The sequence below is a fragment of the Palaemon carinicauda genome, unplaced genomic scaffold (assembly GCF_036898095.1).
Source record: "Palaemon carinicauda isolate YSFRI2023 unplaced genomic scaffold, ASM3689809v2 scaffold136, whole genome shotgun sequence".
NCBI classification, from domain to species: Eukaryota; Metazoa; Arthropoda; class Malacostraca; order Decapoda; family Palaemonidae; genus Palaemon; species Palaemon carinicauda.
In genome coordinates, this window is record NW_027168882.1 from 27501 (window position 1) to 42500 (window position 15000).

At 35.2% G+C, this 15000-nt stretch overlaps 1 protein-coding gene across 1 annotated transcript in view; it reads right to left on the reverse strand.

Annotated features, from left to right (window-relative positions):
- LOC137635519 (receptor-type tyrosine-protein phosphatase F-like) overlaps positions 1–15000 on the reverse strand; it is a 48103-nt gene that overhangs the window by 23028 nt on the left and 10075 nt on the right. Inside the window, exons 8-17 of the mRNA XM_068367998.1 lie at positions 14998–15000; positions 13508–13671; positions 11606–11799; positions 10880–11066; positions 9303–9408; positions 8559–8691; positions 5932–5978; positions 5514–5722; positions 3282–3369; positions 2096–2172 (exon numbers count right to left, since the gene is read on the reverse strand). The exon at positions 14998–15000 is cut by the window's right edge and continues 70 nt beyond it. Of these exons, the coding sequence (XP_068224099.1) occupies positions 2096–2172; positions 3282–3369; positions 5514–5722; positions 5932–5978; positions 8559–8691; positions 9303–9408; positions 10880–11066; positions 11606–11799; positions 13508–13671; positions 14998–15000 (1208 nt within the window). The remainder of the gene's footprint in view (positions 1–2095; positions 2173–3281; positions 3370–5513; positions 5723–5931; positions 5979–8558; positions 8692–9302; positions 9409–10879; positions 11067–11605; positions 11800–13507; positions 13672–14997) is intronic.

Here is a 15000-nt window from a genome sequence, read left to right on the forward strand (position 1 = left end):
TTAGGAAAAATTAAGGCAATTTAATTCTAAATGTTACAATGGAGTAAAGGTTATGTAGGAAAAATGAAGGCAATTTAATTCTAAATGTTACAATGGAGGAAAGTTTATGTAGGAAAAATGAAGACAATTTAATTCTAAATGTTACAATCGAGTAAAGGTTATGTAGGAAAAATGAAGGCAATTCAATTCTAAATGTTACAATGGAGTAAAGGTTATGTAGGAAAAATGAAGGCAATTCAATTCTAAATGTTACAATGGAGTAAAGGTTATGTAGGAAAAACGAAGGCAATTTAATTCTAAATGTTACAATGGAGTAAAGTTTATGTAGGAAAAATGAAGGCAATTCAATTCTAAATGTTACAATGCCTACACTGTTAAAAATTTGCAGTAAAAACGGGGTGGCCCTGATGCGAGAAAAACCAAGTTAGATCGAGTATAGATTATGCAGGAAAAATGAATGCAATTCAATTCTAAATGTTACTATGCCTACACTGTTAAAAACTTGCCATAAAAACGGTAAAAATTTATGCCTTCGGGTTATGGTGGCCCTGATGCGAGAAAAAACTAAGTTAGATGGTGTAAAGATTATGTAGGAAAAATGAAGGCAATTCACTTCCAATTGTTACTATACCTACACTGTTAAAAATCTGCAGTAAAATACGGTAAAAATCCTGGAATAAACAGTAAAAACGGTAAAAATTTATGCTTTCGGGTTAAGGTGGCCCTGATGCGAGAAAAACCAAGTTGGAGAAAAGATTATGTAGGAAAAATGAATGCAATTCACTTCCAAATGTTACAATGCCTACACTGTTAAAAAACTGCCGTAAAATACGGTAAAAATCCTGGAATAAATACTGCCAGGCATTTACCGTTTCAAAAACGGATATATTGTGGTAAAAGAGTGATATTCCGGTTACTAACATGTAGAATATAATAAGATAGTATGGAAAAATTACGGTCGCCTATATTTCACTGAGAACTGTATATTTTTTACGGAGAATTTCCGATTAAAACTACGGCTCTTTTCAACAATGTAATTCCTTCCTTTCTACTTGCAGCTGTAGTCTTTCAAAATTGTTGTAATCTCGATACAAATTAATTTCAAATGTTACTATACCTTTCTTACATGAAGCTTAAGAAGAAAAAAAATGGGCTAAATATAATTTCTGAAAAGGCTGCTTTAAAGTATAACAATTTCTCTTACTATTAGAATTGTAGCTTATTATTCATTAGATTATTCAATATAATATAAATAACCAAAGAGCTGACATAGCATAACTGAATTAATCTGTAACTTTTCAAAAAAAAATCTTTTGTAATCTCGATACAAATTAATTTCAAATGTTACTATACCTTTCCTACTTGAAGCTGAAGCACTTTAGAAAAATAATCTTTTACCATTTCTATACAATAGCTATTGCAGTAAATACAGCTGAATGCTGAATTTTGAGATTGTGTTTACTACAAAGGATGCCCCTGCTGTAATTTAAAGGTTTTAAAGGCTGCCCATGAATGGCAGAGGCTAGACACAGTGACACATTGCCTTATCAAGCAAGACCACATATGATCAGCGCCCAAGCCCCTCTCCACCCAAGCTAGGACCAAGGAGGGCTAGGCAATGGCTGCTGATGACTCAGCAGGTAGACCTATAGGCTCCCCCCAAACACTCCCATCCTTAGCTCACAAAAATGAAGTTGCAGCGACCAAAGGAACTAACGAGTTTGAGCGGGACTCGAAGCCCAGTCTGGCAATCACCAGGAAAGGACGCTACCACCAGGCCACCACAACACGATGAAGCGTCAACATCTCAATGGCTGGTGAAGGCCAGACTGGGGTTCAAGTCCTGCTCATACTCGTTAGTTTCTTTGGTCGCTGCAGCCTCACCCTCCTTGTGAGCTAAGGGTGCGGGGTTTGGGAGAGCCTATAGGTCTATCTGCTGAGTCATCAGCAGCCATTGCCTGATCCTCCTTGGGTCTTTAGCTTGAGTGGAGAGGAGGCTTGGGCGCTGATCATAATAATGGTCAGTCTCTGGGGCATTGTCCCTTGCCCCTGCCATTCATGAGCGGAAAACCAAACCAAACCAAACAGTACATACCTCAATGTAGTTTGCGTTGATGTAGTCTGAGAAGGGCATCTTGGGCAAACGGGGCAGCCTCACTCTCGTGTCATTATCTGTCGTGAAAGGAAAAGAAGCAAAGATGTTGAAACAGTTGCCAATGAACAACGAAAGTTTTTGTACAAATTTCTTTCCTAAGAGTGGAATTTCTGCAATTAATTTCGTGTACACTGTTAAAAAATTGCATTTTAAAAACGGTAAATGCCTGGCAACATTTATTCAGGGATTTTTAACGTTTTAAAAAACGGATATATTGACGTAAAGGAGTGATATTACGGTCACCAAACAGTAATAGATAATAACAAAAGTATGGTAAAATTATAGTCGCCTATATTTTATTGAAATACGGCTGAGAACAGTATATTTTTATAGTTTCCGATTAAGATTACGGTTTCTTAAGTGTAATTTGATTTCAAGGGTATTTTTATCACATGAATATGGACTCCTAGAAAAAAAATGGTGAGTTCCATGTCACTGCCTTGCCTATAGGATCTAAAATCAAAACCATGAACTAATAAGGGAATGATGTTCTTCACGGGAAAGCACAAATATAAAAGACATATCAGACAAGGTGTCCTCCAGTCAGGTATCCAAAGAGAGGATCAGAATCATCATGAGGACTCGAATAAAATGCTTCATCTCCACACTCTTGCAATGGAACATGAGATGAGCTATGATATAATCTTTATCTGTCCCACCGTTACCCTTACATTAAAGGGTCGGTTGACTGATGCGCCCTCTCCAATGCCTCCTATCAGAGGCATCCTCTTTCACTAAACCTCTTCTCCCCATATCATCTTTCACCTTATCTCGCCATCTAATTCTCTGCCTCCCCCTCTATTACTCCCTTTAACCAGTTCTTACTAAACCCGCCTCACTCCCTCCCCACCATCCATTTTCACCACGTGTCCACACCATCTTAGTCATGACACTCCTATCACCTCTGTAATCTTCACTACGCCTGCCATTCTTCTTATTTCATCATTTCCTAATCTTTCAATCAGTATGAGCTATGATACACATTATATCATGAGCTATGATGTAATGCGTGTCTTCAAATTTAGTTAGAAAGATTGATTGATCGATATTGGAGTTTTCTGGCATCCTAACATCGTAGCTAGCTAGAAAGAACAGGCTGAGACTGATTGAGCGCTCCTTTACTTACAAGGCAGGTTGTTCTTGTATCGATTCTTCAGGCGGTTTTCGGGGTGTTCACTGTGAGAGCAGCTCTTCTCTAAGATCTTGGGAACGCTCTGAGGAGGAAGACATCCAAAGAAAAAGTTATTAATGTCTTTTATGATACAGATGTGTTGTGTATGAGGGATAGGGATGTAGGTGTGATTAATGTAGTCGAGAGGAAGAACCAACTTACTGTAGCATTGCATGTTAAATTGACGCTGGAACCACAGAATTCTATTATAAAAAAAGGTTAATAAATCTTTTCAGAATTTTACATAAATATGGTAATTTCCACCCAATGCCTTTGTAATTCATATAAATATTCACAATTGATTTTTTGCTTTAAAAAGATGGAGACGTGGGGTTTATCATCACGTAAATGATTGAGAGCAAACAATTTACATTTATTCAGACAGCATTTATTCCTTAAGAAGAAAGGACTCAGAACTTCATCGTACATTAATACTTACTTGTGTATTTTCTCATATAAGAAGATATATCTTCTTAGGTATTCATTAGCTAAAATAAGTTATGAATGCCCGCTAAATTTTTGAGTGTTGAACCTAGACAGACAACTTACTAATAGAAAAGTTAATGCAGAGAAAGAGAACTGACAAGAGCAGGTTAATATAGGATGTATTGACAATAAGAACTCATGACAAGGCCCCTAAGCTTCCAGCTTCCTTGGGGCCCTCGACATCCCTAAAAAGGATCCTCTCCTCCAGTACAATTTATTGCAATTATATTGCAAATGAAGTAAATAATACATAGTTTTAACATTTAACACTAACAGAAAAAATGCCCTTAGTTTTGGTGAGCTCCTGCTCTTGCTGATCCCCTGCTCTTGCTGATCCCTTGCTCATGCAGATCCCCTGCTCTTGCTGATACCCTGCTCATGCTGATACCCTGCTCTTATTGATCCCCTGCTCCTGCTCTTGTTGATACCATGCTCTTGCTGATCCCCTGCTCTTGCTGAGCCTCTGCTCTTGCTGATACTATGCTCTTGCTGAGCCCCTGCTCTTGCTGAGCCGCCCTGCTCTTGCTGATCCCTTGCTCTTGCTGAGCCCCTGCTCTTGCTGATCCCCTGCTCTTGCTGAGCCCCTGCTCTTGCTGAGCCGCCCTGCTCTTGCTGATCCCCTGCTCTTGCTGAGCCCCTGCTCTTGCTGAGACTTTTGATTACCCTAACCTGTCTCATTGCCATTTCTTTACTTGTCTAGAATAACCTTTTGATGATCCCAAATATCATTTTATTTGTCTAGAATAACCTTTTGATGACCCCAACATTTCTTTACTTGTCTAAAACAACATTTTGATAACCCCAACATTTCTTTATTTGTCTATAACAGTGATTCTTAAACTGGGGGGCACCAGGAGCTTTCAAGGGGGGCGCAAGTAGTTAAAATAGTAACAATGAAAATAAAAATGTAGTAATTATGATGGCTTTTGTTTTACAATACTACGTATATATGGATAAATCAATTACTAAGGAGGATGTGTAATATTTTTTGATGTGGTCATGATCCATGAATGATTGTATTAAGAGTAAAAATTATGTTTATTTTCACAGTAATTTGTATTTTTTCCAGTATTTTCTATCAATGTAATAACTGTAATCTGTATAATACTAAAACAGTTTGAAAAAAAAAAATTATGATAAAATTTTGTTTCATCATAATATATTTATTTTACCCATTTTCTATGAACAATGTTCATTTTATTGAAATAACACTTTCTACTTTGGCAGAAATTTCAAGGGTGGGGAGCGGGGGTGGGGGGGGGGGGCATGGGATCTATGCTTAATGCAGAAGGGGGGCGCAAGGCAAAAAAGTTTAAGAACCACTGGTCTAGAATAACTTATTGATAACCCCAACATTTCTTTATTTGCCTAGAACAACCTTTTTAGAATCCCAATATATCTGTATTCTGTATTTGTCTAGAATAACCTTTGATATTCCCAACATGTCTTCACTTGTGTAAAACATTTTGATAATCCCAACATTTCTTCATTTGTGTAAAACATTTTGATAATCCCAACATTTCTTCATTTGTGTAAAACATTTTGATAATCCCAACATTTCTTCATTTGTGTAAAACATTTTGATAATCCCAACATTTCTTCACTTGTGTAAAACATTTTGATAATCCCAACATTTCTTCATTTGTGTAAAACATTTTGATAATCCCAACATTTCTTTATTGGTCTAGATTTTCTACTTACATCGAACTCCATGTCTGTTTCTTTGGAGTGAATAGCTTTCAGAAGGTAGGGCTCAATGTTCTCGAAACGAATTCTTCTGTTCATGTTGGAATAAATTTCCTCGTCTTCTGTGCCACAAGGACCTTGTTCTAGAAGATCAGGATTGGGAGTTGGCTTTCGAAGTAAAGATTTCCTTCGAATACCACCTTCTTTAGTAGGTAAGAAGCTGCCTGCAACTAGGTATGAAAGTGGGGATTCAGCAACCTAATAAAATAATGCATATGAAGATTTTAAGCTTTTAACAAAATAAAATGGCAGAGGAAAATGTGAATGAGTCAAATTTCCTTACTCACTGAGATGAGAGTTTGAAAAACTATCGGTTTTGAGGATGAAAATATAGAACAGTATTGACTACAATCAGAAAAGTATCGTGAAATACCTCTATCTCGATTGGCTGTCCACACGACGACCAATGTCTTGCGTTTGCTGTTGGAGGGACATAGCTTGTTAAAAGAGGTTTTCCCATTGTGGCCAAAGCATACCATTGTGACGGTCGAGAGAAAGGTTATGACTCAAAGGCAGGATGCAATCAACTGCGTCATAACCTTTCTCTGGGCCGTCACATTGGTGACCCCGGAGTGACTCCTGCCTTTGAGTCATAACCTTTCTCTCGGCCGTCACACCATGCTCAAAATCTTCCTTACACAATAGATACATATGTGCGCTATCAACAGTATTAAAAAGAAATCGAACCAGAGCACAATTGCATATCTTGACCTCTATAGGACTGGCCTTAAAGATTTAGTTCATAGCGAAGGGTAGAAAAAAGGGACAGAAGTAGGAGAGTTTAGGGGAAAGAAACCAAAAGGATGAGAAGTTAAAGACGAAGAAGTTAGAAACCAAAAACTTAACTATGGCTAAAGTTGATATTTTGCAAAAATATTGAGTAAAGCAAATGAAAAGGGCATTTATTTGAATCTCAGATTTTTATCCTTACTGTAAATAAAAGGCGAAAAATAAAGCACCTGTCCTTATTACACATATTACTCAAATCTTCTAAAAAGAATTCTGTCAAACTTCTCATCTTTATGAAGTTAGGGATTGGATGGACTCTAGACTATGCTTTCAAGAGAGGGGATATACTTCTAGATTTTCTCTTAAAAAGTAAACATCTCTCTTACCAATAAAATGAAATAAAATATATATTAAATATAATGGATAAGAAATCAATAGATTATGAGATATTGAAAAGCAAGAACTGATTCTTGAACTAAGGTTACTAAGGACAGAGATGGCTTGCTTGTTTTGTCCTGAATTTTTGGCCTACATCATGTTTCCTTTCTTTTCCTAAAACTACATCATACCCTTGTGAATTACTCTGCTATCTTAATAGTGTGTATTGTAGCCTCCATGGTTATTTAATTAAAATTAGGGTGCTTGTTTGTAAGTCCAGGCAAATAGTTCAGTAAGGACCACCTACACACCCTTGTGAGTTAACTCTTACTCTGCTATCTTAGTGTGTATTGTAGCCTGTAAAGTTATTTAATTGAAAGAAGGGTCCTGACTTGCAAGTCCAGGAAAATCAATTAATGAAGACCACGTACATTCCCTTGTGTTAACCCTTACTTTGCTATCTTAAGAGTGTGTATTGTAGCCTGTAAAGTTATTTAATTGAAAGAAGGGTCCTTACTTGCAAGTCCAGGCAAATCAATTAATGAAGACCACGTACATTCCCTTGTGTTAACCCTTTCTTTGCTATCTTAAGAGTGTGTATTGTAGCCTGCAAAGTTATTCAATTAAAATAAGGGTCCTCACTTGCAAGTCCAGGCAAATCAATTGATGAAGACCACGTACATTCCCTTGTGTTAACCCTTACTTTGCTATCTTAAGAGTGTGTATTGTAGCCTGTAAAGTTATTTAATTGAAAGAAGGGTCCTTACTTGCAAGTCCAGGCAAATCAATTAATGAAGACCACGTACATTCCCTTGTGTTAACCCTTTCTTTGCTATCTTAAGAGTGTGTATTGTAGCCTGCAAAGTTACTCAATTGAAAGAAGGGTCCTTACTTGCAAGTCCAGGAAAATCAATTAATGAAGACCACGTACATTCCCTTGTGTTAACCATTTCTTTGCTATCTTAAGAGTGTGTATTGTAGCCTGCAAAGTTATTTAATTGAAAGAAGGGTCCTTACTTGCAAGTCCAAGCAAATCAATTAATGAAGACCATGTACATTCCCTTGTGTTAACCCTTACTTTGCTATCTTAAGAGTGTGTATTGTAGCCTGCAAAGTTATTCAATTAAAAGGAAGAGTGCTTACTTGCAAGTCCAGGCAAATCAATTAATGAAGACCACGTACATTCCCTTGTGTTAACCCTTACTTTGCTATCTTAAGAGTGTGTATTGTAGCCTGCAAAGTTATTTAATTAAAAGAAGGGTCCTCACTTGCAAGTCCAGGCAAATCAGTTAATGAAGACCACGTACATTCCCTTGTGTTAACCCTTTCTTTGCTATCTTAAGAGTGTGTATTGTAGCCTGCAAAGTTATTTAATTGAAAGAAGGGTCCTCACTTGCAAGTCCAGGCAAATCAATTAATGAAGACCACATACATTCCCATGTGTTAACCCTTACTTTGCTATCTTAAGAGTGTGTATTGTAGCCTGCAAAGTTATTTAATTAAAAGAAGGGTCCTTACTTGCAAGTCCAGGCAAATCAATTAATGAAGACCACGTACATTCCCTTGTGTTAACCCTTACTTTGCTATCTTAAGAGTGTGTATTGTAGCCTGTAAAGTTATTTAATTGAAAGAAGGGTGCTTACTTGCAAGTCCAGGCAAATCAATTAATGAAGACCACGTACATTCCCTTGTGTTAACCCTTACTTTGCTATCTTGAGAGTGAGTATTGTAGCCTGCAAAGTTACTCAATTGAAAGAAGGGTCCTTACTTGCAAGTGCAGACAAATCAATTAATGAAGACCACGTACATTCCCTTGTGTTAACCCTTTCTTTACTATCTTAAGAATGTGTATTGTAGCCTGCAAAGTTATTTAATTAAAAGAAGAGTACTTACTTGTAGGTCCAGACAAACAATGCAATGAGAGCCACGAAGATGAACAATCCGATTAATATTCCAGCCACGCCTGATGCCACAGCTCTTCCCTTGGTAGAGACTGGATCAGATACGGCTAATTCTCTGTTTTCTCCTATTGTTTAGGATAAAGGAATTCCGTTTAATATAGTTCTTCTTCAAACTCGTTTTTGTTAGATGAGATGCCCTACTTTGTAATGAAATCAGTTCATTCAATACAGGTTTTCCTCATGTTGGATGTTCGCTTCTAAATAAATGTACTGAAAGTCATTTACATACATACATACATACATACACATTTATATATATATATATATATATATATATATATATATATATATATATATATATATATATATTGAGATAAAGATTGGTATAATAAAATAAAACAGGTGAATATATATGCATATATATATATATACATATATATATATATTTATATAAATTCATGTATATACACACATATATGTATCTATATATATATAAATATATATATATATATATATATATATATATATATATATATATATATATACATATATATATATATATATATATATATATATATATATATATATAGATATATATATATGTATATATATATATATATATGTATATATATATATATATATATATATATATATGCACGCATTCTCAGAATAGAATATCGAATTAATTCTATATACCAACTTGAAAAATATTTATAGAGGATCGTGTTAAACTCACCCGACTTCTTTTCGGTCACCACCACAAGATTGTAGTTCTTCTCCGGCTGGAAAGATTGATTCACGCCTTCTCCCGTCCCAATATCGACAGTCTTCGTTGAGGTATTCTGCAAGGGCAAAGGAATCAAAGGAGAGCCCCTTTAGAACACTAGAAACACAAGTCATTCGGAGGAAGTGTGGATGAAATATTTCTGTTTTGCGTCATCGCGTGTAGCACGTATACTCTAACGAGTGAATTGTTTCCCTACAGAGGACATACGAGTAAAATTGTTAAGTAGATAGAATAACTAATATATATATATATATATATATATATATATATATATATATATATATATATATATATATATATATATATGTATATATATATATATATATGGTAAATTTTGCACATTTAGACGTGTTTTTCATAACATTTAGCTATGTCACTGTCATGCAAGTTTCCTGGACCAGGGTTTGATTCCCCGGCCGGACAGAAGCTATCGTCTTTGAGTTGGTTTCCCCTTGGGTCTCTGATCGCTAGGTATAAGAGAAAATCCAGACATTAAGAGATTAAAATATATGGCTTATATACACAGTATATATAAATATACATGCATACATATATGTATATATATATATATATATATATATATATTAACTTCCAAATTGTTACTTCTACCCATGGGAAACACGTATTAAATTTTGAAATAGAATAAGTGTGAAAGAGTCAAGGAATTTAAACTCAAAGTCAAGACCGAAGACTTCATTTACTTTTAGTGTGTTGGAATCAGGATGCTATAAGCCCAGGGGCTCCAACAGGGAAAAATAGCCCAGTGAGGATAGGAAACAAGGAGAAATAAAATATTTTAAGAACAGTAACATTAAAATAAATATTTCATATATAAACTATAATAATTCTAATAAAACAATAAGAAGAGAAATAAGCTATAATAGTGTGCCTGGGTGTACCCTCAAGCAAGTTCCAGCAATTCAACTGCCTGATTAGATTATTCTTATAGTCTATGAGTATATAAAGAACAACATTCTTATCATTTACACACCCTCTTACTAGAATAACATTAATATAGTGTAGCACCAACAACATTATCTTTGTATCTAGTGTACGCAACCCGTCAATGTTGATGGCTAAAGACTTTCTATACCAGTGGTTCCCAACCTTTTTTCTGTCATTTCCCCCCTGCACCCAGTTCAACCATCCAGATTTCCCCCTTCATGCCCAGCCCAGCCCTCATGCCCACTCGCCTGCCTCAGAAATAGGCATGATATTCCAATTCTCCCCTTGAATATCACGTCAGTGAGAAATGATATGATCATATCACAATTGAATGGCTAACAACAAATTACCGCACGTACTATGTGGACATTTTCCGCTTGTTTTAGTTAGTAGGTAGTGTAATTATTTCCCCCCTGGAAGCTTCAAATTTCCCCCCAGGGGGAAAATTTCCCCCAGGTTGGGAACCACTGTTCTATACGTTTCATGAATAGAGATGAATGTTTTATATAAGTTCCCATGTTGTAAAATTGACATTCGACCCTGGCCTCTCCCCTTAAGAAATAAAACCTTAAAGTCGGTACCTTGATGGTAAATTTTCCAGCGATCCATGTATCTGGTTTTCTCTCGGTCGTACTTCGCTTGGACATTTTGTGTTTTGAGTTGTTCTCTTCTTCTTCTATGCATTTCTCCACTTCCTGCTGAGCCAGTTCCTTTATCCGGGTGTCGCTGAGATTTTCAAGAGCTTCTACCACCACGACGTACTGTACCCTGGAAAACATATTGCATCTTACTGAAGTCCGAAGGGGTCCAACAGGAAAAAATAATAGCCCAGTGAGGAAGGAAACAAGGAAATATATAAATTACAAGAGAAGTCATGAACAGTTAGAATAAAGTAGTTTAAGAACAGTTACAGCTTTGAAATAGATATTTCATATATAAAACGTAAAAACTTAAAAAACAAAAGAAAGATAAATAAGAGAGAAAAGTGTGCTCGAGTGTACCCTGAAGCAAGAGAATATTACCCCCAAGACATTGAAAGACCGTGGTGAAGATGCTATGGCAATACCCACGACTAGAGAACAAGAGTTTGTTTGTTGAATATCCTCCTAGAAAAGCTGCTTACCAAGGCTAAAGCGTCCATAAACCCAAGGGTTCCAAAAGGGGAAAATAGCCCAGTGAGGAGAGGAAACAAGGAAACAAATGGACTGGTGTGACTGAGTGTACCCTTAAGCCAGAGAACTTTACCACAAAGCAGTGGAGGACCACAGTACAGAGGTTATGACACTGCCCGAGGCTAGAGTACTTACGCTGGAGGGTTCTTGACGCGAGGAAGCTGCGTCTTGGACACATTCCCTGAATAATCAAGAACCTCAATGGAGCCTTCGATCTCTGGGGGCCAAGGATCGGTTGATATATCTTTCTTAAGGACGTCGCTGCACTTCCATTGGTTACAAGATTTGATCTCCAGAGGGTAAGTGCCTTCGGCTTGCAAACCTGTGAACTGTTCAGAGAAGAAACGAAGTTATGAAAGCGAGGCGTAATCTATGCGAGGACAGCAACAACAAATGGCCTCAGACATGCCCTTATTTCATGTCTGGGGTTTAACCAGTTTTTCATCACCACGCTGGCCAGTGCCGATTGGTAATGGTGGGGAGATTTTCGTCTGATCGTTCACATCAAACCAACCTAGTGTGGTTGGCCAGGGCTAGTACAGCTTTGCTGATCATAGCTATGAACGAACCCTTTCACCACGTTAGGGTATCACCACTCAGAAGGGGAATCTATACTTAGGTTTATGTATTTCTTACACTTTCGTCATACCATTTTCAGTTGCGTTTATGTGGTTGAGAAAACTCAACCAATAATCATTTGCATGCTCGTGCTGGACTCAAATAGTCCTTACCTAAGCAAAAATATCATTGAGAATAAAACTAGTTTTGAAAACTCGCCTGTTTTGGTAAGCATGATAAAACTAATGACTATTTTTAAATAATAGAATTTTTAGCACTTGTAACCATCATTATTTAGAAGTGGGAACATTTAACATTTTTTCTTGAGAATCATAATCGTGGTGCCTTGCTAACATGGGGGAATTAATACGATATTTTAGTGGCTCTTAGGAGTGAAATCCATCAGAAACATTCTCCAATTCAGGTTTGAAAACAATAAACACCATTACTGAAGATATCTGAAGAAATCATTCCAGTCTGGTCTTGTTTGCTTAAATAGCTTTTGTCTGGTGGTTTAAGTAATGTTGATATCTAAGAAAATCATAACCTATATGAAAAATTGCACAAACAAATAATGTACATCATTATATCAATAGCCACAGATGTATGTTTATAAAGCAGTTTGATTATCACTAACATAATAAAGGTAATATAACCACAATGGGAAATGTTCTTCATAAGATCTAGTATGTGCCTGATTATTATTGTTATTATTATTATTATTATTATTATTATTATGATTATTATGATTATTATGATTATTATTATTATTATTATTATTATTATTATTATGATTATGATTATTATTATTATTATTATTATTATTATTATTATTATTATTATTATTATTATTATTATTATTATTATTATTATTGTAGTGAAATGAATATTACTATTGGTCTTGCTAAAGGTATTACCACCTTTGATAATTCTTGCAAATGCTGAAAGGTCTTCTTACTCTTCTAATGTTCATGATTCTTTTTTTTTTAAACATCATACATCTAGTTAGCAAGAAAGACTTTTTTTTTTTTTTTTTTTTTTTTTTTTTTACTAAAACCATCATATTATCTAGAACCGTACACCTACATAAAAGACTCTTTCAAACAAAAGCACTGGTCCATAATATGATGAAATTGGTTCGTTCAATTACATAAAAGACTCTTTCAAACAAGAGCACTGATCTATAATACAAAATTTGTTTTGATCAACAGATCACTGCAGTCAATTTTGAAACTGACTTAAAATCCAAACATCTATGACAAAATTGTAATCAATAATAATAATAATAATAATAATAATAATAATAATAATAATAATAATAATAATAATAATAATAATAAAGGCCTCAAGAATAGAACAATCAATAGTTTCTCATTTAAGACGTTCATGTAATTTCAGTTTATTTTTCTTATCTTAAAAATCAATATTTCTTAGAAGCAAAGAATAAAACTAACGAACGAGAACACAGCTCATACATACTTTGTGCTCCTTCTTACTGATGTTGTAGGTTTCGTTTTCAAAGATCAGAATGTAATACAAGGGGGAGCTCTCGACATCTTTGAGGTCATCTGGGTGATCATTCCATGTTATAACAATATCTGTTAAACTGCTGTTCTGTTTAAAATTGATGGGCTGCGATGGTTCTAATGGAAGAGAAGATCAAATATTCTTAATTTCATTTTCAGGTCAATAAAATATAGACAAAAACGTACATTTTAGAAAAGACATAAGAAGAGCACACTTGAAAAACTAGATTTAATTTTTGAAGTTCCACAGATTCAAGTGCTTGATTAGGAAGATCATTTCATTTTCAGGTCAATGAAAAATAGACAAAAACATACATTTTAGAAAAGACATAAGAAGAGCACACTTGAAAAACTAGATTTAACTCTTGAAGTTCCACTGATTCAACTGCCTGATTGGTAAGATCATTTCATTTTCAGGTCAATGAAATATAGACAAAAACGCACATTTTAGAAAAGACATAACAAGAGCACACTTGAAAAACTAGATTTAACTCTTGAAGTTCCACTGATTCAAGTGCTTGATTAGGAAAATCATTTCATAACTTGGTCAAAGCTAGAATAAAACTTTTAGAATACTGTGTAGTGTTGTGACTCATAATGAAGAAGGCATGGCTATTAGAATTATCTGCATACCTAGTATTTGCTTCCCAAATAGCAAACTTGACAGTTTGGACATGAAAATTTCTAAATGACCGATGATCTAATGGTAGTTAGCATGCGGTCTTAAAAAGGAAAAAACGATCTAATGTTAAACTTGTTTGCAGAAATAAACCCAAAATCTATTTGTGGACATGTCTTAGAGAACTGTTTAACCCTTTTACCCCCAATGGACGTACTGGTATGTTTCACACATCTCATCCCTTTACCCCCATGGACGCACTGGTAAGTCCTTGCAAAAAACTGCTATTTACATTTTTTTATGCATATTTTTGATAATCTTATGAGAAACTTCAGGCATTTTCCAAAAGAATGAGACCAACCTGGCCTCTCTATGACGAAAATTAAGGCTGTTAGAGCAATTTAAAAAATATATATTGCAAAATGTGCTTGAAAAAAAAAAAAAAAAAAAAAAAAAAAAAAAAAAAAAAACTCCTTGGGGTTAAGGGTTGGAAAGTTCCAAATAGCCTGGGGGTAAAATGGTTAAGGTACCCGGCTGGCATGCCTGTATATGGGGATATAGGACGAAAAATGAAAAATCCTGTTAAGAATTCCCAGAGCTCCGTATGGCAATAGAGAATGCGTATACGAAATATTTTGTCAAAATTCTTCTTACTTTCATAGTTACAAGGTAATTAGTAAAAGTAACTCAATAAGGCAAAAACATTGATCCCTACAAGAAAATGCAGGATTTCTTGTTATCGTGAATTTTGTTAATCACAATATCTTAATATAAAAAAATTGGTGACAATCTTTCTGAGGACTAACAAGTAAAAATAAACTTACTGT